The following is a 22,711-nucleotide window of genomic DNA, read 5'->3' on the forward strand; positions in this document are numbered from 1 at the left end:
AGACATTGGAGAATCCACATGCTTCACCCGAAAAACATCAACTTGAGAAAGAGAAAATGAAAAGCCTCCCCTGCCCACCCACTTGCAGAGAGTGGGGCCTCGGGAAATCCCCACCGGGCTCCTCGAGAGGAGCTCTCGGAGGCGGCAGCTCTGCCAGCATCCCCCTTGCTCGGCCCGAGGCCGGATGCTGTCCCAGGCTCTCAGGCAGGATCCTGCTCTGGGTCACGTCTCTAACATAGTGGAGCATCTCCTTTTGGGGAAACTCACCCCGGCGCTGCTCCCAAATACCCATCCCACCTTCCCCAAGCAGAGCCCGCTCCAAGCAGAAGAGGAGGGAGAAAGGGGGATTAAAGGGGTGCGGTGCAGGAGGCAGAGGACGGCCTCGTTCATCACACTGATGACTGCTGCCTCTCCCGCTGCCCAAGGCAGGGAGCCGAGCCCCAGCTGCCCGCAGCCCCCAGCCGGGTCCCGCAGCCCCTCGCCGTGCTGCGGTGCCGCAGGATGGCAGCAAATGTCGCTGCTCACAGCTGCCAGCCAGGCTGGGGGGAGTAGGGTTGGGGGGCCGGGGGAGCTGGGGACAGGCTATGACCCCCCCCAGCCCACCACAGACCTTGCACCCCAGGGCCCTGCTGTCACCATCACCCATCCAGGCTAAGGGGTGATGCCTGTGCTGGGCTTCTCTGCTCTGGAAAGTGGGGAGCATTTTTGGAGGGGAATCATTAGGAAAAAAGCAAATCACACCTTGCTCAGCAGCCTGGCCGGGGCCAGGCGTGCCTGGGGCCAGCCAGGGGGCACAGTGAGCTGTGGGCTAATGGCCTCTGGGGGTGCTGGAGCCGGGCTGACGTCCCAGGGCAAGCAGGGGGTGCCCCGGCCCCGTGCAGTGCTGACCCCCACCCTTCCCACTGGGACTGCTGGGCCCACCCAGCTCCATGACAGCAGCCACCCAGGAGGGGCTCAAACCTTGATGCCCTAGGAGCTCCTCCAGCTCCTACAGGTCGGGGACCCCCCTGAGCACCCCACATCGGGCTCACTGGGTTGCACAGCCAGAGCCATCAGCGTAGCAGAGATACAAGGAGAGCAGGCACCCCCATCTGCAACGCTTACTGCAGCCACCCCCATGCCCCCACTTATTTCAGGAGCTTAACCCCAGTGACGGCTCCTGCAGGTCCCCCTGTGCCTCCTCCCAACGCGGGAGCCCCAGAACCGGGGACCGCTTTTCTAGAAATCACCAAAAACCAGGACTGAAAGGATCAGCCCATCCATTCCCCAACCCAAGGCAGGAGTCGCCTTAACCTATTCTCCAGAGCTGAGTGATGCTGGAGTGGAGAGCACGATAAATATAACACATTCATTAAATCCACGTGTGTTTCATCACTCACTTAAGCCCAGGAGCACTTTAAAGAGTCAAAGTAACGCAAACAACTGTCACTTTATTGTCATTTCCAGCCGTACTGCAAAAGGCACACAACAAACTTCATTGGTACAAAATAATTCGCTGCGGGGGGTTTTGTATCGTTTCCCTTGTGTTTTTCTTTTGCAACACAGTCACTGGCTCTCCCATCGCCCTGATGGGAAGATCCTTTCACAGAAAGGACTATTTCGTTCGTGCAGACAGATAGCTCATTATTGCAGCGGCACGAAGGGCAGGCGGGCACAGCCACCCCGTCCCCCGCGGGACCCGCACAGCCACCGCGGCCACCTGCAGAATAAATGGTACCTCTGTGTGCCCCCATCCCCGGCACGGCCCCGCCGGCTCGCCCGGCACCGCTCCCGCCTGCCCAGGGCTGAGCTCCATCGCAGCCCCCCGCGTGGCTCCAACCCTGGCTGGGATGTTTCGCTTCGCGTTCGGCTGCAGGATAATGGGGCCGGGGGTGGGCAAGAAATGGAGAGGCTCTGGTCTAGCTGTGCCCCCCCCCCCCCAATGCTTTCTGAACAGCATCGAGCATTTCGTTACACAATTCACCCTTTTGCTCCCTCCAACTCCGTGCTTCTGCAGAGTAGCGGGCGAAGGTCCCACGGAGGGCACCCGGGGCTCGGCGGCGGGGGATGGTGCCAGCAGGACCCCCCAGCTGGGTGCTGCAGCTCTGCTGCCTCACAGGGGCTGGCAGAGGGGAAAAAAAAAGAGGCTGGGGGTGAATTTAGGGGATTTTCCTGCCCGTACCAGCCCATGCAGTTCCAGCACGCTGGCCCACGCTGTCGGTGCACACACCGACCCCCCTACGCCGCAAACCTGGCCGTGGATGGGGGGGTCTGGGGTGGGGCTGCTGCTAGAAAACCCCGGCATCCCAGCCTGGGATGTGGTGCCCACAAGAGAGGCTTTTGGGGTGTTTGCTGCGGTCCCCCCAAAACCAGAGTGGGGCACACAGCCCTGAGCCCCCACACAGCATCCCTCCGGCTGCCCCGGGCGGCTTTAGGGGAGACAAAGAGAGGCTTTAGGGGCCGCCAGCCTCCTGCTCGCATTTGGCTATCTACATTATTTTCCCATAAAATCCCTCGTGCCAGGCCAGATCAAGGTCTGGGGTGGGGACACGCTGTGCCGGTGCCAAGGTCCCGTAGCGCAGAGCTACGGCAGCACCCGATGCTCTCCCCAACCAGCTCCCCTAGCGCAATAACGCCGATTTGTTTTTTGCACTGTGCCTATAGCTATGCTCCTTTTCTTTTGGTACCAGTTTCCCCTTCTCGGCTCCCTCCCCCAACATTTCTTATAAAAATAAGATTGTGCTTATTTATAAAATAATAATATTTTTTTTTTTAAGAAAAGTTTCCAGTTAAAAAAAGGTGGTATATCAAAATATGGCAAAACTTTGGCTGTCAATCGCTAAACTCTAATTAAAAATATCGACTAAAAAGGCATTGTGCTGTGAATATTAGCTGCTGTAATGCTTTATCCTCCGGTACCGATGGTAAATGTTACACCTGGGCAGGTTAGCTTCCCTAGGACACGCTCAGAAGCCGCCCTTGGGTTTTTCTAGCACGTCGCCATCATCCTTTAGCAGAACTGTTCAGACTGTAAAAGACTTAAAGATGCATGAAAAGCCTTGGTAGAACACAACGGAGGCTGCAGCGGGAAGAGCCACACTTACAACGCGGTTGCATACAGATTCTTCTCAAGAGGAAAGTCTGTTTTCTCACCTTAGTGCTTAGAAAAAAATATGATAGTTTATATGGTTCATTAAAGAAGAGAGGCAGATCCTTTGTATAAAAGGGATTTTAGAGCAGAAGTAAAATGCAAATGGGTCTATAAGATCCAGACATATATAAACATACATACCTTGATATATTTATATATGTAATCTCTATATATTTGAAGTTGGGAATGCATTATTGCAATATCCTTACAGATGATCTATTCTTTTCCATTCTCCTCTGCTTTTGGTTTTCTTGGGTAGGTTTTTTTTCTCAAAAAAAAAAAAAAAAAAAAAAAAGAAAGAGAAAAACCAAGCTGCAAACGGCTCCGAGAGCTCCCAGCCGCCTTGCCGGGACCGCTCTGGCCTGGCCTCCAGCGCGCGTTTTGGAAGAACTGGGTTGATGCTCTGCCCCAGCAGCCGCTGGCCGTGCCTTCCTCCATGGTACATCACCCCTGCCTGGAGATTCCCGGCTGGTTATTGCTTAATTCTCCCTCCCCATACTGGCCTTTAGGGTATTTACATTTCTTTGGCTTGACTTGAACACAATAATCCGGCACTTCCTCTCTTCTCGGATGCCACCGAGCCACCACCGGAGCCGGCGGCAGCGCTGAGGATGGGGGCAAGGAGAGGAAGAGGCTACCGTGCCACGAGGCAATGAGAAAACACGGGTTGGCTTCTGCCAGCTCAAACGAATTGCGTTTCTCCCAGTCGAAATAAGACAACTTGTGTTTTGCACAAACTCATCCGGAGGAGAAAGGATGCTGGGGGACCACCGGCAAGACTCCGCCATGCCCGGGGGTCTCCATCCCGCCCGCCATCGGGATGATCCTCCAAGTGCAATGGTTTCCACAGCCTCGGTTTGCAGGGAGCGGTGTGGGGGCAAGGCGGCGTTGGCGGCCCCCGGCGCAGGGCAGGGAGCCCCAGCCTCCCCTCCTGAGGGCGGACAGCCAGTCCTGCCCCCCGCGGCGCTCAGACGACAAACTCGGGGACTTCGTCGTGGGTGAGATCCAAGGAGAAGTATTTGCTGGTTCTTTTGACGGGGAAGGTCTCCTGGATGTTGATGCACTGCTGGGCCAAGCAGCCGTTGCAGTAGAGCCCTTCCTCCTCCAGCCCGTGGGCGCAGCCAAAGGTGTAGCTCTGGGCCGTGTCCTGGCAGAGGTTGGCCAGCTGCAAGAAGTCCTTCTGGTAGAGCCGAATGTCATCCAGGCTCAGGCTGTGCCGGTCCGTTGACGTCTTTGGTTTCCTGCACGTTGTCTGGGCAAAGCAGAGAGAGACCTCAGGACCTGCCGGGGAGCCAAGGGCGTCGGGGAAACGCAAAACCCTGGTGCCAGCAGGGCTCTGGGTTTTACCAAAGCTCCGCCAGCACCACGTACCTGGGGTAAGGAGTCGGTGCTCTGCCCCCGCAGCTTCACCACCGTCTCTGAGGAGCTGGAGGTGGAGGAGCTGATCTCCTTCACAATTAGCCCTACGTGGGGGAGAGAGGAAGATGAGGGTGCGAAGATTATTTCAAGGCTTCTCAGCTCTCTCGGGATCTGTGCCTGCTGCACCTAGGGGCTTGTCCTTGCTTTGGGGCACCCTCAGCTCAACAGGGCCCCGATGGCTCCGCTTGCAAACAGCTTTACCTACAAAGCATCTCAAATTTGCACCAAAACAGCACCCAAAGGCATCCCCAGGGAGCCTGGCACCCCGGAGACCTCCCAGTAGCACCCAGCACGAAGCTGGAAAAGCAGGCAACTCTGTGGGTGCAGGCACAGCTCCGTAGAAAACAGGCTCACACGTGTGATAACAGCGCCCGTGCTCATGGGAACAAGGGATGGGTTGTCACGAAAACAAGAGCAGGGGCCAGCAATTGAGAACATCACTGAAACTATGTCCATTGCCTGCGGGCAGATCCTGCCATCGTCCCCTGGTATCTCAAAAAAACCTGGTGTGCCTGGGCACACACCCTCGTGCCACAGGGCGGCTGCACAGAGCTGCCTCCGTGCAAAACCTGCACCCTTCCCGGGCAACCCCTTCTTTTTATAGCTTCACCAAATTTACCCCATCTCTGCTTCAACGCACTGAGTGAACAGCTTTTCCCAGCGTCCCAAACGGATGCCTCGGGGTAATTTTGCTCTGCCGAACACCAAAGATTTGAGCTGCACTGGGGAATTGGAAATAAAAGCCGCCACCGCCACCTTACCCGAGTGCCCGTTGAACTTGCGCGACAGCAGCATGTCCTCCGTGATGTAGACGCACATGTCGGGGCTCACCTCCATCTCGCCAGCCTGCTCCAGCTCCCGGGGGTCATCCACCAGCATCTCGATTTCTGCAGACAGGAAGGAGGTCATTGAGATGCACCTTCAGAGCACCCTCCAACCCAATTACCCGATGAGACTCAAGCCCAAAAGCCCGTGCTCAGGGTAGCTGGTGTCTCACCATCATCCTGGGAGTCCTCCTCCAGCCGGTCCTTCCCACCACTCTCCACCCCGGAGGTGTGGGAGCTGCCGTGGCTGGTCATGGAGCTGCAGGTCTTCAGCTTGCGGTGGACGCCGGCACCCGAGAAGCCGTCCTCGGGCCCCATCTCCCTGGGTTTGGGGTCGGTCTCGATGCCCGAGGTGTGGGAGCTGCTGTGGCTGGCGGTGGAGTGCCGGGAGAGGCGCTTGTGCCGGATGCTGCCGGCGCTGCTGCCGCTGGCCCGTGAGCGCTTCTCCAGCTGCTCCATATCCAGGTCAAGGGTGTCGCTGATGTACGACTCACGGTACTGCTTCTTCTCTGTGAGGCCAGTGGCACGCCGTCGGCATGTGGCAGCCTGCACCCCAACCCCCTGGGGTGCCCTGACCCCCCTGGGATGGGCATGGCCACCCCCACCCCCCCGCTGGCACCCAGGGGCACCATCACCCAAGCCCAGTAGGGTGTCACTCCAGGAGTCAGCCCTGTCCCAGTGGCATTTGGGGATGGTGAGGTGGGAGCCTCAAACCTGCTGTGTTCTGTGCTGTGCCATCCCTCCCAAGAGGATGAGGAGGAAGAGGAAGAAGAGGAAGAAGAACAGAAGAAAGAGGGGGAAGAAAAGGAGGAAAAGGAGGAGAAGGAGGAGGAAGATGGAAGAGGAGGAGAAGGAGGAGGAAGAGGAGGAACAACACCATCAGGTGAAACAGGAAGAAGAAGAGGAAGAAGAGGAGGAGGAGGGAGAAGAGGAGGAATAAAATGAGGAGGGGAAAGAGGAAGATGAGGACGGCACAAAGGCTTTCTGAGCTTGGAGATGGGATGCTGGGAAGCGCTTCACTGAGGCACTGGGAGGAACTGGGCCACCCCTAAGCAGCTGGGGGAGTCTGTGGACACCCAGCCCACCCAGGAGAGGGTTTGCCTGTCGAGCAGGACTGGGGTGCACTGATGCATGATCAAGGGAGACATGGGTGCAGAGATCCCCGCCACTCCCAGCCACGGGGCTGGCACAAGGGCCAGGCGCTTGAGCAGGCAGAAAAGCCGGGTGGGAGCCTGGCACCAGTGGGATTTGCACGCCAGGGGGGGACCTACCCTCGTTCTCCTCCAGCTTGCGGACCTGGCGCAGGATGGGCTGCAGGTTCATGTAGAGCCGGTGGCTGCTGCTGAGCAGCTGCAGGAGGTGGCGGGAGCGCAGCGGGCAGCCCGTGTAGTAGATGAGCTTCCTGGCCGAGGGCAGCCCATCTGGCAGGATCTCAAACTTCTTGCCCTGCATGGGAGAGGGGGATCATCAGCCGGGGAGAGAAAAATACTCTAATTCTCGCTCAGCCCTGTTGCAGCCCACCTATTAACCCCCCAGATCACAGTCACCCTGCCTGGGGTCTGTGCAACACCACCCCATGCCCAAATCAGAGCCCAGGAGCGATGCGGGCAGAGATGCTCTGCCTGGGGATGGTTGCACTCACCACAAATACCAGTTTCCCCACATTTGTCCAGGGGAAGTCGTAGAGCAGCTGCTTTTCTTCATCCAAGTTCTGCAAAAAGAGGAGAGGCGGGCCTGGCTGAGGGTGCCAGCAGGGGCTGCCCATGCCTGCCTGGCAGTGGGCAGGGAGCTGAGCCATCGCCCTCACTCCACTGCCTACCTGGAAGATCTGGATGCCCCGTGTCGTCAGCCCCAGTGTCAGGGAGGCCTCCACCTCCCTTTTGTCCTAAGGGGGGAAAAAAATTAGATGGTTTTAAATATATGATTTCCAGCACGAAGTGGATAAATCTGCTTCCCCCCTCCCAGCCCAGGTATCCTCCTCTAATCACCCCATCTCCCGCGCAGCAACAACAGCCGCAGGCAGCATGTGCCACATTAATGATGCACACACATTGCCCGGTCTCATCCTCTAGCATCCTCTGCCAGTCTCACCCCCAGGCACCTGCCACCACCCTTGTTGCCCACAGAAGCCCCAGCTTAGGGGTCTGGAAAAGCAGTTTAACCTCAGAAAATTTGGAAGGATTTTCAGAAATGGAGCTGGGGCGCTTTTACACTTGAGCACAACCTGCTCCTGCAGCAGCACCCTGTGATGTCCCGAAGTCTTCTCTTTAATCTAAGGATGGTTTTTAAAATGGTTTGCAAAGGACCAGCTCCCAGCAAACAAATTGCTTTGTTCCCAGGAGAAAAACCCAGCATATATTTCTTAAGGAGGGGATACCAAAAAATAGGATCCCAGAAATCTCGTGGCTGTCTCCTCGCACCCTGGCAAACCTCTCGCCTCTCCGTAACTTGTAGAAAATGGCAGGACTATAAAAAGCTGCATCTCCCTGCCTCTGGGAGCAAAGCGCTGCCCTCGAGACCGCTCATTTCCAGCCAGTGAGTGCCAATTCCAATGCAGCTTTTCCCAAAATACCTTAGAAATTGATCGGCAGTTGCTTCTTTCAATAAGACGCAGCCCTGAACCCAAAGCCCATCCCGGGCTCGCGGCCGGGGCTCACCTTGTACAACCTGTAGTAGTGCACAGCCACGTCGTCCAGCCGGACGGCCTCCTTGATGTACTTGAGATGGGCTTCGGAGGCCGTCAGGGCAAACTGATCTTTGTGCATGTTTGGGACGTGCTTCAGGATGTAGTCCTTGCCCCTCTTTGCAACTACCTGTTTGGAGGAGAAGAGAAGCTCGTCCAGGGCAGCCGCTCTGTGCTCGCTCGGGACCGGCCACCAGCCCCGGCGCTCCCGGGCAGCGGCAGTTTCCAGGGAAAAGGGAAATCAGAGCAATATGCCCTGTTATAGAGACCTGCAAGCAAAAATAAAATAGATACAGCAGCCAACAACTTCTCGCCAGCAGGATTTCCCACTGGGAAGAGCACGTTTGCTCCGCATGCCCATCCCATGGAGCTCACGCCACCGGTGACGCCCATGCCGGCGCAGGGTGAGCCACGCACAGGGTCCCCGTGTGGCTGGGGACACGTCCCCGGGGCCACTGCTCCTCAGCGGCATGTGTGAAAAAAAGAGAAGCTGGTAGATTTTGGGGTAAAACCCAGAAAGCACGTGAAGTGGGCAATGGTGCCTGGAACTTTTATTAACTTTCCCCTAGCCAGCATCCACTGGCAGCCCCAGCTGTGGGGAACCACGGGGGAGGTTCAGCTGTTTGGGGTCCAAGGGCACATCACACACGGCTGTGCAGCCCCTCGCCGCTCCTCTCTGATATTTACCTGTCTGTAATAAACAGACTTGGTTTTGGGTACCCCGCAGAGGGTGGTGCTGAGCCCTCGCTGCGGGGAGGAGGGTCCCTGCCGAAGGGGGTCCCAGCTGGGAGATGCCTGTGCCACTGCTGCTGCCGGGACCACTCCCGCATTACCCCAGTGCCCAGCTCTGCCTGCGGTCAGAGGTGACCTGGGGCTCCATGTCACACTGTGCCCTGCCTCATTTTCCCTCCAGGACTGTCCCAAGAGCTGCTGACACTCACGGCTGCTGCCCGCACGGAGGACAGCAGTTCCCAAAGGGCTGCAAAGCCTGAGGGGCTGCACACGATGATGGCTGGGGTGATGCCGCGGTGGCACGTGGCATCCCAGGAAGCCCCGCAAGCACCTGCAGCACACAGGGAAATCCCCAGCAGCAGCGTGGGCTGCCCCAGCCACCGCACGGACCACGACCCTCCCTGCCCACAGCTATTTGCAGCCCTGCAGTTGTCAGAGGTTATTAATAACCAGGACTAAGCTGGAGATGGGGAGGCAGGAGGAACGCCGGATGCCCGGGAAGCCTCCGAGTAGCCCAGCAGCAGCAGCAGCGTCGCAGGGGTTCACACGAGCTTAGAGCAGGGACCCCGTCGTGGCACGCTTACCCAGGCGGGGAAATAGGCTTCAGGCTCAAAGTACTTCCCGTAGTGCTTGTTGCGCTTGAAGTCGCCCAGGTCAGCTTGGAGGGCGAAGGCGGTGAGGAGGAAATAAGCCTCCTCGCGCAGCACGCACTGGGAGTGCAGCACTTGCTTCCGCAGGTGCCAGTAGTAGTAGTAGCGTGCCGTCCGGTCGCTGCGGGGGAGCAGAGGAGAGACGGGAGGAGAGGGGAGCCAGCGGGACACCCACCCACCACCCAGCCCAGGGGGTGGGAGACTACTCCAGCACCTTCCTCCCGGTGGGAAGCTCTTACAGAGGGAGCAGGGCTGGGTGCCGAGTCATTTGTCCCCTTTTCCCCTGGTTCATTAAAGCTGGGGCTCCCATTAGGTGTTCCAAAACCACAGCCACTTCACTGTGCTGTAATTTCCAGGCTTCCCACAGCCAAAGTAAATCCCCCCCAAAAGCATCCTTGTGTGGCTGCAGATGCCATCGTGTCCCCACGTGCCCAAGACCCTGAAAACTGTTTTTTCTCTGAAACAGGACCTCAAGCTCCCCATTTTAGCTTCTTTCTTACAGTCAAAGCTGACAGATGCAATGCCATTCTTCACAGCCACAGGCACGCGTGTGAATTAAAACCCGGCTGTGCCACGGGTTAAGCTGCGACAAAACCCTAAACACGATGTCCCCAGCCCCCCAGAAGGCTTCCTCCTCGCTGGCTGGGGGCGGTATCCCCACCTGCCCCGGCACCCAGCCACGAACAGCCCCAACAGAAGGGGTTTTGGGTGCAGAGGCAGCATCCCGAGGCTGTGCAGCCCCAGCGAGCGGTGCTCGCCCCGGGTGGGTGCCTGCCGCGGTGGGGACGGGTGGGTGCACCCTACCTGATCAGCCTGCCGTTCTCCACGTAGTACTGCACTCGGAAGTGGATGATCATCGGGGGGCCAAACTGGTCGATCCCCTGGAATGGAGGAGATATTCAGGGCTCCTGCAGAGACCCCAGCGTCACACCCCAGCCCCCGGGGCCCTCGCCTTGGCTCACCGGGGCCAGGTCTGTCACGGCCACCCCCTTGTCCCCCATGGGGTGAGAGCCGCAGAGGAGTTCACTCGCTAACGCCGATTGCATTTTTTTCCTGAACTAGAGTTTGACACCTATTTTCTTCCCCAGTATGCTGAAACAGGAAGGGGATTTGGCCTTAAAGAAGCAGGTGGCTGGGTTTGAGACCCCCAGGGGTCTGCAGCCCTCCACTGCCACTGTCCCTCTCCAGCCCGTCACCCACCAGTCCCCAGCTCAGCACCAGCACAGGAGCCTCACACCAATCCCCTTGGCACGCTGCCTTGAAATTAAAAGGCACTTTGGGGGGAAAAAGAGAAAGGCATGATTTTAGATACTGGAAGAAAAGGACACCTTAAAAATTCTGCTGGAATATAAAGAAATAAGGGAGGGAAAAACTCCCACCGCCATGGTAGGGAGCATGGAGGACGCGTCCCCAGCTGGGGCACATGGTGGGACTTGGGGTGACGGCCATCGAACATCATTCGGGTTTCATTTCGCACGCCCGCGCCCCTGCCCCACGCTGGCTAACAGCCAGGTGCCCCCCCCACCCCTCGGCAGCATTTTCCCGTGTCCTGGAAGTGACCTGCAGTGGGGACAGAGGTGGCCTTACTGCCGTCAGCTCTCCATGCAAGACCTCACCGCTGACCTTGCTGGCCTCCTTCTTCCACTCCTTGGGGCAGTACTTGTAGAGTTTCTGGGCCAGGTCCATGTACACGTGCTCATTGTCTGGATGGGACAAAGGTGGCATCAGCATCTCCCATACGTCCCCTGCATCCCGCTGAGCCCTGCCCTGGCCCCCGCCCCCCGACCCACTGGTGGGTGGTATGGGGGGGTCCATAATTTCCATTAAAGAAGTGTGGGGTGGATGAGGGACAGTGAGGTGGCCAGAGACCTGGCTCAACAACAGAGCTCAGGGGGTCGTGACCAACGGGGCAGGGTCTGGCTGGAGGCCTGTCACTCGTGGTGCTCCCCAGGGGCCTGTGCTGGGTCCTGTCCTGTTCAACATGTTCATCAGTGACCTGGATGATGGGACAGAGCGTAACCTCAGCAAGTTCGCTGATGATGCCGAGCTGGGAGGAGCGGCTGATACACCAGAAGGCCGTGCTGCCACCCAGCGAGGGCTGGCCAGGCTGGAGAGCTGGGCCCAGGGGAACCTCAGGGGATTCAACAAGAGCAAGTGCAAGGCCCTGCCCCTGGGGAGGAACAGCCCCCCGCACCAGCACAGGCTGGGGGGACCTGCTGGAGAGCGGCTCTGCTGAGAGGCCCTGGGGGTGCTGGGGGGCAGCGAGGTGACCCTGAGCCACCACCGGGCCCCTGGGGCCAAGGGGGCCAGCGGTGTCCTGGGGGGCATGGAAAGGCGTGTGGGCAGCAGGGCGAGGGAGGTTCTCCTCCCCCTCTGCTCTGCCCCAGTGAGGCCACATCTGGGGTGCTGCGTCCAGTTCTGGGCCCCCCAGTTTAAGAGGGATGTGGAACTGCTTGAGCAAGTCCAGTGGAGAGTTACCAGGATGCTCAGGGGACTGGAGCATCTCCCGTGTGAGGAAAGGCTGAGAGACCTGGGTTTGTTCAGCCTGGAGAAGAGAAGGCTGAGGGGGGAGCTCATCAATGCCTATAAATACCTGAAGGGTGGGTGTCAGGGGGATGGGGCCGGGCTCTTTTCAGTGGTGCCCAACGCCAGGACAAGGGTCAATGGGCACAAGGTGGAACACGGGAAGTTCCCCCTGAACATGAGGACAAACCCCTTCCCTGTGCGGGTGCCCGAGCAGGGGCACAGGCTGCCCAGAGAGGCTGTGGGGTCCCTTCCCTGGAGACATTCACCCCCCGCCTGGACGCGGCCCTGTGCCCCTGCTCTGGGGGTGCCTGCTCCAGCAGGGGTGGGATGGGATGATCTCCAGAGGTCCCTTCCAACCCCTGCCAGCTGGGATTCTGTGATAACCTCCTCATCACCTAACAAGAGGCCACCAAAGGGCTGGGTAAATTTGCACCCACCTTTGGGCAAACATACACCCGTGACCCAGCGGCACCATGCCTTGCCAAGCCATGATGGCATCAGGCTGGACCAGCTACGGGCACCAAACCCATGGCATAAGCCCCTGTCTTACTCTGGATGACGCTGAGCCCGAAGAGGTGACAGTCCTTCAGCCTCAGGAGGTCACACACCTGCACCAGTAACTCATGGCACAAAATCTTCACCTGCAAAAAGAAAAAACCTACACATGGTCCCCACTGCCAGCCGGGGATCTGAGCTGGGCAGGCAGCACCAATCCCCCCCACCGGGTCCCCGAGCAGGATAGGGGGTGAGAGGCTGGGCCATGGGGCTCATTTTTCCATGGGGCTAACATGTATGTGCCCAAAAGCAGGCTCCCACCCTGGGGTGCAGGACCAGAGCTCTCCCAGGGATGGGATGCACAGGGGACCATGGTGCAGCTCGAGAGCAGTGGGCAGCGGTGGAGACCTCGCTGCAACGAGCCCAGCACCGGGGAGATGGCTTTGGGGCCAGAAACCAGAGTATCAGGTGGTGGGGAATGAAGGAAAAAAAAAAAGTGGAGGAATTTTATGTTAAATACTACATCCGAATCAGAGTCAAATCCCCCTCTTGCTTATTTCCTGGGGTACACAAGGCCAAATTGCCAACCACAACGGATGCGTGGAGCGAGGACCGAAGGAGGAAGGACTGCCCGCTCCTCGTGGTGCCACCCAGTGGGATGCCATGTAGCAGGTCACCCGCTGAAAATCACAGCGCTGCCAGCAGCACATCGAGTCAAGAAGAAGCAGGAGGGCGTAAAACGTTGCCGCAGCCTTCAGGGTGAATAACTCGTGTGCACTTCCCCAGCAGGGCGAGAGCAGGCAGGCTCAAAATTAAAACCAGAGCTTGCAAACGCAGCCAGCTGCAAGCCCCTGGGTGGGTGCAATGAAAACGTCGCTGCTTGGGGTGTTTCTCTGGCCCCCCCCACCGCCTTACATTGATGATGATGTTGAGGGAGTCGTCGTTGGGGAGGAAGATGCAAACGCTGCGGCGGTCCTGCATGACTCTGTTGTTGTGGAAGGTCAGTTTGTTCATCGTGGTCCGGGCTCGGGGCTCGGGGTGGGCGGTGGGCACCTCACCGGCGGGCCGGGGCGGCCTCGGTCCCCGTGGGCGCCATCCCTGTGGGTGAGAGGGGGGCTGAGCCCCGTGCACGGTACCCCTGGCTTCCCATGCTCCGTTGTGGGCATCCTTCCCACCCACCACCGTGTCCCCAGAAGTGGGGGTCACAGGGGCCGCCCCAAAACCCTTGAGCATACTCAGCCACAGCCACCCCGCATCCCAACCCTGGCGCCGCGGTTAGGGCAGCGCAGGATTGCGGCCGAGCCCAAAAAACTGACCCAGCAGTTTTATTCTCCCGGCTCGGATTCAGAAAAACCTCAGGAAAGGCTTTCCTGGCATCATTAAAAAAATAAAAAAGTTTATCTGCTGGGAGCAAATGCGTCTCTGCCGGAGGGGAGCGGCACGGCGGAGCGGCAGGTTTTGCTGCCAGCAGCAGAAAGACGAGGGGTTGGTGCGGGGTTAGACATGACAGGACCCCCGCATCCCTTCCAGTATCATCCCCCCGGCTCCAGCTCTTTATGGGGGTTAAATAAAACCAAACCAAGCACTGACAATGATTTGCAGATGAGAATTGCTGTCTCTTGCCATTTCCCAGCATTTGCCTAAATCCATACTGAGCCGAGTAGGTGAATCTGTCCTAGCACTAACCCCAGGCAATTCGGTTTTGTCTTATTTTCAAGAGCAAGTATTCCTCAAGCTCTTTTTACAACACCACCCCCATCCCCAGGGACACAAATGCACACATGACACAATGAGCACAGATCCTTAAACTCTAAACTATTTTTGCTGGCACCGAGGACGGTATAGTGTCTCCCTCTTCACCAAATATTTGCTTTGGTCTAAATGAAAATGCCTTTGGCTTCCAAAACAGTTTAACTTGCATATTTGTACAGCAGGGAAAAAAAGTGCCCCGAGGTGACGTTGTGTTAGGTAGTTACTGGGGTTTTGCAGAAGTTGGGAAATCCAGAGGTGATGCTCTCTCACCGTGCCACTCTGGGTTTGCAGCACCAAGGCCCTGCAGAGCTGTGCAGCATGGCCGTGCATTGTGGCCATGCATTGCATCCATGCATTGTGGCCATGCATCGTGGCTGTGCATTGCATCTGTGCATCACAGCCATGTATTGCACCTGTGCGTTGCATTTGTGCATTGCAGCTGTGCATCACAGCCATGCGCCGCACGGGTCCACTGCATTTGTGCATCATGGTTGTGCGTCGTGGCCACGCATTGCAGGCGTGCATTGCACCCGTGCATTGTGGCCACGCGTCGTGGCTGTGCCTTGCACCTGCGCATCATGGCCGTGCATTGCATGTATGCTTTGCATCTGTGCATCACGGCTGTGCATCGCAGCCATGCCCAGACATGATTGACCCCAAGCGGGAGCAAAAAGCGCGGCGGATGGGTTGGTTTCAAGGTTCATTAAAAATCACAGCGATGAACAAAATGGGGCTGAAGGTATTTGGCAAACGTCCTCGCCCCGGCTGGGCGCCTGGCAGCTCTCGTGCGCCAACGCAGGGCTGGGCATGAAGTGACTTGCACGGGACCGCGGCAGGGAGGGCGCCACGTCCCCAGCAAAGCAGCCGTGCCCTGGGGCACCCTCCAGCACCCTGCTCCCTCCCAAAGGTCTCCTGCAGATGAGTGCACCAGAGCATCTTCCCACCACAGCTCTGTGGGCTACAGCCAGCTCAAAGCTACAACCACAGGCACCAACCACCCCTGATTTATTGGTAAAACCATGCCCAGGAGGTTATTTTCTGCTGGCAGCACCGCAGCATCAGCTTTGCACACCCGGAGCCCCATAGCATCCTTGCTGCAGGAAGGAGGCTGGAGCGGCCAGTTGGGAACGGGTCCCTCCTTGGGTCCCTCCTCAGCCACAGCCCTACTCGCAAGGAAAACACCTTCTTAAGAGCACTTGGAAATGACACAAAGTCTTCAGGGCACTGCCAAAAGCCCCGATGTCACAGCTCATCACCTCACTGCCTCCAAACTGCCTTTAAAAACCAGGCAGGGGCTGGGCATCGGGCCCCGCCATGCAGCTTGTGTGTCCCCAGGGAGAGCTTCCCCGCGGCACTATGCTGCTCTTGGCATCCCAGGGCTGTTCGTTCCCATGCCAGTCAATATATTTACTCCTCCTCCTGCAGCCTGAATTGGTCCCTGAGCATCGGGGATTAAAACACACGAGCTGGCGTCAGCGGAGCACGGGCATCGTGCGGCTCGGTGGGGACGGCACTGCCGGAGCCAAAGAAAACATCTCCCTCAGCAGCAGCTCTGCAGGGCTCTACCTGCAACAGCAAGCAAAACACCAGAGGGAAAAACAAAAACCCACCACATGTATTTTGGTATTTGTAGAGAAAATGCTCCGGTTCCCGCTGCTGGGTGATAACACCCCACCAGACGACCTCGCTCTCTGTGTAGGGCACCATGAGGGTGGCTGGTGGCTTTGCGAGACCCCCCTCAGTTCCAGGAGCTTCCCCTGGGGCTCTGCCAGCCCTCTGCAAGCTGGAGCCGTGGCAGATTTAGCAACGGGGCACAAAAAGCCCTTTCCAGGGCGATGTGCCTCCAGCAGCCTCGGCCAGACGCCGGCAAATTCTTTCCGAGCATCTGCTGCTCATTCCTACAATGTCAGCTTTGATTCCTCGGGACCCCGTGCCGCTGCCCTCGCCGAGTCGCTTCTGCTCCAGCACAAGCACCAATGGGAAGCATAAACATGCCCAGCTCTGAGCTGGAAAGAGCCTGGATTGCAGGGAGAGCCCCCCTGGAAGGCTGCACTGAGGGGGTGATGCAGGTCACCCCACAGCTTGAGTGGGAACCTCCTCCCCAGGCAGTCTTGCAAGGGGTTTTCCATCCGGAGAGCAAAGCCAGCTGGAAAAAACACTCGGAATGAGGACTTGGGCATGGATCAACCTCTGCAGTGCCAGGAGACCCAGGTCTTCCAGCCGCTCTTTCCCTGCTATAGGGAAATGAGCATTAAAACTCCATAGGAAGTCATTGCAAACCCCTTACGTGCTTTATAACTCCAGGGTCTATGCGGAAAAAATCCCTTGATCCGCCGTGTTTTGCAGCCCCGGCTGCTGGAATACCGTCTCCGCCCCTGGTACCAACACCACGGGATGAACCCGGTCGCACAGCTCTGCTGTAAAGAAAACATCACGCAATAAACCTGCCGGCCGGGGCAGCTTGGGAAAGCAGCTCGGGCCGTGCTGACTCGGCGGTGGATTTATTCAGCCCAGGGTCTTGCAAACACGGCTGAGGGCAGGCTGAGGCTGGGCCCGGTTCTAGACGGAGGTGCTGGAGTGGTGTGCCAGGCATTCACAGGAAATACAAATTTGGATGCCATTCCAGGGTTGGGGATTTAACATTGCTTGAACTCGCTGGCTGAGGTGGGTTTTTCTTCCGAAGAAGCAAGCGCACAGCTTCTGTGCACGCGAAGTGAGGCTGGTTTGGGTGCGCAGCATTTCTTCCCACCTCCACATATTTAATTACACTTAAAAGAAGCAGCTGGGTCTCCGTACCCATGGTTTTGGGTCAGGTTTGTACCCCCGTGGTACCTGCCCAGACCATCACAGTGCCGACTGCTGCAACCTCCAGCCCCCAAACAGATCCAGCCCATTTCTCCATCACTCAAATTCATCCTCCCCTTGCCAAAATATAATTTTTTAAAAAAATTCTGCCCTATCAGCCATCTAACCCATCGCCAGGCTTTTGTTCCACCCCCCAAAGCCACCACAGGAGCGAGGAAAAGGATTCTGCACGAGATCCACACGTAGGCACGGGCCGTCCCGCAGCGAGAGGCTGCCCAAAGTGCAGAGCGAGATGGGAAGATGAATTCACGGGGCAGGAATTTCTTGTTTTTAAGTGTTTAGAGTCAGTTTTACCCCACATCACAGGGCGCAGGTATGCGTGAGCTGTTATTACAAGTTTTAAGGTCGTCACTTAATGCAGCCTCTACTAACCCAAAAGCTAGATTAATTCCTGCTTGCGGTTGCCCCGTAATTAAAATCGTCTCCAATTCTTCATGAACTCAACAGTTTCCTCCTAATGAAGAGAGGCAGATGAAAGAGACCTTCACTGGGAAAAAGGACTCAGTTATAAATATTACATTACTTCATCTGCCACAAAAGCTATTTGGATGCTGGAAACTCAGCCTGGGCAGCCGGGGGCCAGCCCCACCAGCCCCAGTATATGCCCCGAGCACTGGAGGTGTCCAAAAAACCTCTGCAACGAAGGTCCCCCCAGGAGCTCGCCTGCAACACTCCTCTTCTTCCTCCCTCTTCCTCGCCCTTGGCTGCTGCAACGGGACACCACCAACGGGCAGAGCGGGTGCTGGGGACACCTGGGGATGGCCACAAAGGGCTGAACCAAGCGCATCATCCCAAAAATGGGATAACGGCCCCTCCGTCACCTCCTATTTCCGTCGCAGCTGCAATCGCAGCCAGCGCCAGGGACGAGCCCCACGGGACCTCGCATCAGGGCATGGGGAAACACAGGCAGAGCCACGGCAGCTCGGCAAACCGCTCCCCCTGCCTGTCCTTCTGCCACGCACAGAGCTGAATCCGGCCTGGAAGTGCTGATTTTTCCATCCGCCTGCCACCCATGGCAGAGCCATTCCAGGCCTCTTCATTCCTTTATTTTGGTGCACTAAAAAAAATAAAGCTGCCTGGCCTCCGCTGGGGATGCACACAGAAATGGATGTCGCTGGCACAGGCTCCAGCGAGGGAGGGACGGCGCCTGCTCTTCCTCTTCCCTCTTCTGCTATTGAACCAGCCCCTTCCATTTTATTTCCTTCCGGAAAACTTTGCCCCGAGCCTTCAGGATTACAGCAATATCTGCTAAGAGCATCCAGTTGCTTCAAGACCAGACTGGGGGGGAGGACCAGTGCTTGGAGCCACCACCGACCCCACAGGGCACCCCACATCCGATGGGGCACATGGCTCTGGATCCCATCCCCCTCCACATTCCCAGTGGGCTTTATGAACCATCCCTGGCATCACCAGCAACGAGCCAAAACTCCCCAGTGCCCAGGTGCAGCTCTCGGGACCACGGGCATCGCTCCGGAGGATGCACATGGCTGCAAAGCAGCGCCTTCGTTTCCCCCTCCACGGGCCGGCTGCAGCCCACGCTACCAGCAGCATCCATAAATCCCTTGGGATTTGGCCCTGGGCCTTGGCTGCAGTATCTGCTCTCTGGACCACAAAGCAGCCATAAGGGCCGCTGTCACCACCCTGCATCCCAACGCCACAGACAGCACAGCCCCAGGTTTCCAAACCATGGATGTCCCTTCTTAATAAAACAGCACCCGCAAGATGCTCAGCCCCTGGGCAAACCCTTCCTTCCTGGGGGAAAGCGCTTTTGGGGAGCCCCATCCCCAGTGCCCCGCTCCCAGGCACACTCCCCTGCGTGGGGCCAGCGCCCAAACCCATTCCCGCTCCCGGAAACGCACAGTGCTTTATGCACATGGGGAGCTAAAAAAAAAAAAGGGATGTGAAGCGCTCTGCAGACGGCCGAGAGCCCAAAAACCAGCTCCATTTTACGCCGAAACGCACAAAACCGCGCCTGGACTACCCAGAGCCCCCTCTGCCCCCGCTGCGGTCCGTGGCGTCCTCGCCTCCAGCTCCAGATCTGGCAACACGAAGCCAAACCAAGGTGGGTTTTTTTTTTAAATCCCGGAGTGGGCAGAGGGGGATTTGTCTTCCCCAGCAGCGCTGCTCTCCGCTTTTCCGGCTGGGAGAGCTCTTCGGCCACGCCAAAGCCTCCATAAACTTCCCTGGCCCAGCAGCAACGGGGAAAAGATTTTTCTTTTTTGGTTTGAAAAATATCCTAAGCCCGCTTTTCAGGCGAGCAAAAAAGCAAAGCATAAAACTCAATTAACAAGCAGGCAGATATTTTAACCACTGCCATCACTTGTGTACTCCATCTGGAGTCCAAAGGCTGCTTTTTTTATTTTTTTTTAGCAGGAGGGAGCTGACATCATCTTAATTTGAAATTCACATTTATTTTTACATCTGGTCTGAATTAATCTTTTTCAGCGTACTGACTTTCATGTAATGGAATAATTGCTTACAGACTCTGGGTTTAAAGAGCCTGAATAAACCCAGTTTAAAAAAAGAAACCCCTTTACAAAACGATAGTAAAAAGCCAGTACCTATAACCAAACCCCAATACGCCTTCGGGACTGGGATTTTTAAATGAAACAACATCACTTTCAAGCAAAAGAGCTTGAATTAATCCTCGCTCTATCCAAGAATCGGCGAGGGCGAGCGAGCCCCATGGAAAAACACCGACACAAACCAGCCCGGGAATTAGGCAGAGCAGCAAAGCTCCGCGTGCCCAGCTCCATCAGCGCCACGCCAAAGCATCTCTGGAAAAGCAGACTTTGGCACAGAGGGGGAAAAAAAACCCTCCTGACCAGGAACGTATCGGCCGTGAGCAGAAAAAAAAAGGCTGATTCAGGACCGCAAGACAACAGCAAAGGCGGCGCGGGGCCGGGGGCACAGCGGGGCCGGGGGCACAGCGGGGCCAGCACCGCCTTAATCCCACGTGTGAGTCAAAGGACACGGGAACACGAAGCACAGTCCTGGGAAACATCAGCCCCAGTTTCCTCACTGCCACGAGGGCCCGATGTCAGTTAAAGCCCGAATTAAGAGCTGCACGGGTTTATCCTTGCCGCTTCCAGAACCTGGCAGGGAGTTGCACCCCCAGTGGGAAACACGGAGAAGACCATTAGTGGCACTAGCAGGCATCAACAACCTGCACCCTGAGCGACAGCACCCCCACGGGTGGGGGCACCCATGGGTGAGTGGGGCCCATGGACAAGAGGGTCCCAGAGGCGGCTGTGACCCAGAAACAGGAGGATCCGTGGATGAGAGGATCGGTGAGGGGACCAAAGATGGCAGGGCCTATGGGTGAGGGGTCCCACGGGCGAGTGTGATCCATGGGTGAATACAACCCACGGAAAAAAGGTCTCACAGACCAGAGGACCCATGGGCAAGGGGATCCATAGGTGAGGGGACCCACTGGTGAGAGTGTCCCATGGTCAAAGGGACCTACTGCTAAGTGTGACCCACAAGCAAGGGGTCCCACAGGCAAGGTGACCCATGGGTGAGTGTGACCCATGGGTAAGGGGCCCCACTGGAGAGGGGACCTGTGACACACAGGTGAGGGGACCTGTGAGCGAGGGGACACATGGGCAAGTGTAACCCAGGGGCAAGGGGATCCACGGGTGAATGGGACCCAGGGGCGAGGGGCCCCATGGGCAATGGGACACATGGGTGGGCGTGACCCAGGGCCAAGGGGTCCTGTGGGCAAGCGTGACCCAGGGGTGAGGGGTCCTGTGGGCAAGGGGATGCATGGGTGAGTGTGACTCAGGGGTGAGGGGATCCCACAGACAAGGAGACCTGTGGGTGAGCGTGACCCACTGGTGAGTACGACCCACGAGCGAAGGTTCCCATGGCTGAGGGCACCCACCCAGTGAGCGTGACCCATGGGTGAGGGGACCTGTGGGCAAGCGTGACCCGCGAGCAGGGGCTCCCACGGGCGAGGAGGCCCGTGGGGGAGCGTGACCCCAGGGCAGGCAGGGCCCGCGGGCGGGGGGCGGCGGGGCCGGGGGCGGCGGGGGCGGGCGGGGGGTCCGGCGGAGCCGCCCGGCTGCCCTTCGCCTTCAGCCCCCCGCGGGCGGGCGGAGGAAATGACTCGCATTCCTGCAGCCGGAGCCTCTCGCACTTCTCCGGCACCAACTCATCCCCCGAGCGCAACAAGCAGCCGCGCCGGCCCCACGATACCCCGCGCCGGGCCCACCCGCGGCAGCCCCCCGGGGTGGGGAGGGTTGGGGGGCCGCGGCGGGCCGGGAGCACGGCATCCGCCGAGCTGAGCCTAGCTGAGCCGGGCCGGGCTAAACCGGGCCGGGCTAAACCGGGCCGGGAGCGCGGTGCGGGGCGCCGGGCACGCACCTACCTGCGGCTCCGGGGACCGCGCTGCCTGCCGAGCCCTGCCTTGCCGAGCCGTGCCGAGCCGAGCCGAGCCGAGCCGAGCCGAGCCTAGCGGAGCCGTGCCCAGCCCAGCCCAGCCCCCGCCCCTTCCCGGGCCGCACCGCCCCGAGCGGCACCGGCACCGCCTCCCGCCGGAGCGCCGGCCCCGGGACGGCCCCGGGAGGGGGAACCGGGCAGCCCTGGGGAGGGGACCCGAGCAGCCCCCGAGGGACCCCAGCACCTTCCCGGCCCCGGCGAGGGGACCCGAGCGTTCCCCCCGGAGGAGGGGCGGGAAGTGGGGTTCCCCCCCCCCTCCCCGATCCTGGGGGTCCCGTCTTTCCGCGGGGGAACACAACCCTGACCTGGAAGGGACCTGAGGATCCTCTGGGGAGGACACAGGGGCTCCTGGGGGACTTGAGCATTTCCCCGGGGGGGGGACCCAAGCCTCCCCAGGGAATATACCATCCCCAGAGATCATACCCACCCCAACATACCCGGGGAGGGGACCTGAGCATCCTCCTGGGGGGACATGGGCATCTCTCGGGGAGGGGACTCACATGTCTCCCGCCGGGACCCCAGCATCCCTGGAGAGGGGGAGCCCGAGCACCCCCTGCACCCAGCCCAGTCTCCCCAGCCCTGGCTGTGCCGCTGACATATTAAGCCAGTATTTAGGAGCTGGGTCGAGGCAGGAGCAGAATTAGGGCCAAATCCCATTCCCGTTAAAAACTCCACTGATGTCCTGGCAGCTGGATTGAAGGTGAGTTGGGCTCATTCGTGTGACAGGCGGCCGCCGCTCAGCACACGTAACGGAGCTAATGCACGCACGGGTCCCTCTCCGTAGGTGACCCAGGACGGGAATAGCAACAGCAGCAGCACCATAAATTAGCAGCAAATCATCTCCGAGCCGCTCCTTCTTCAGAAGTGCCATCTGGTGAGGTTGTTTTCAGAGTAGTTATTTATTCCTCACTTTTAAGTGTCTATAGGCATTTTTCGGGATGACCTGCGAGGCCAGTGAGGCCCCCGCAGTCTCTACGAGGCCCTGGGAGAGAACAGCCGCTTGTTCCCAGACCTAAATAAAGAGCAGGTCTGCTGTGAATACCCTGACACTAGTTTCTGAAATCTGTTTGCGGCTCAACAGATCGTGCTGGGTAATTACATTATACAAGTGCACAGTACTGGCAGTGGGAACACAACGCGCTGCTCTCCTCATGGAGAAAATCAGCCTGGCTTTCGGCAGAGCCGGGGCTGGAAA

At 58.3% G+C, this 22,711-nt stretch overlaps 1 protein-coding gene across 3 annotated transcripts; it reads right to left on the bottom strand.

Annotated features, from left to right (window-relative positions):
• Window positions 1-1,410: 1,410 nt before the first annotated feature.
• Window positions 1,411-21,561, bottom strand: FRMD6 (FERM domain containing 6). 3 transcript variants are annotated; one of them, XM_064461137.1, is made up of 14 exons: window positions 21,446-21,561; window positions 13,375-13,557; window positions 12,515-12,605; window positions 10,999-11,141; window positions 10,243-10,319; window positions 9,373-9,559; window positions 8,031-8,186; window positions 7,193-7,258; window positions 7,016-7,084; window positions 6,645-6,819; window positions 5,547-5,882; window positions 5,311-5,436; window positions 4,502-4,593; window positions 1,411-4,382 (listed from the first exon to the last, which is right to left on the bottom strand). In XM_064461137.1, exons 2-14 carry the CDS (start codon window positions 13,471-13,473, stop codon window positions 4,098-4,100), a joined length of 1,902 nt encoding a protein of 633 aa, XP_064317207.1. In that variant the 5' UTR covers window positions 13,474-13,557; window positions 21,446-21,561; the 3' UTR covers window positions 1,411-4,097. The 3 variants fall into 3 exon arrangements, with proteins under 3 accessions (XP_064317207.1, XP_064317208.1, XP_064317209.1); XM_064461138.1 differs by having other exon boundaries at window positions 21,442-21,561; XM_064461139.1 differs by having other exon boundaries at window positions 11,062-11,141; window positions 21,446-21,560.
• Window positions 21,562-22,711: the final 1,150 nt, after the last annotated feature.

This window comes from Phalacrocorax carbo, chromosome 9 (assembly GCF_963921805.1).
Source record: "Phalacrocorax carbo chromosome 9, bPhaCar2.1, whole genome shotgun sequence".
Taxonomy (NCBI): Eukaryota; Metazoa; Chordata; class Aves; order Suliformes; family Phalacrocoracidae; genus Phalacrocorax; species Phalacrocorax carbo.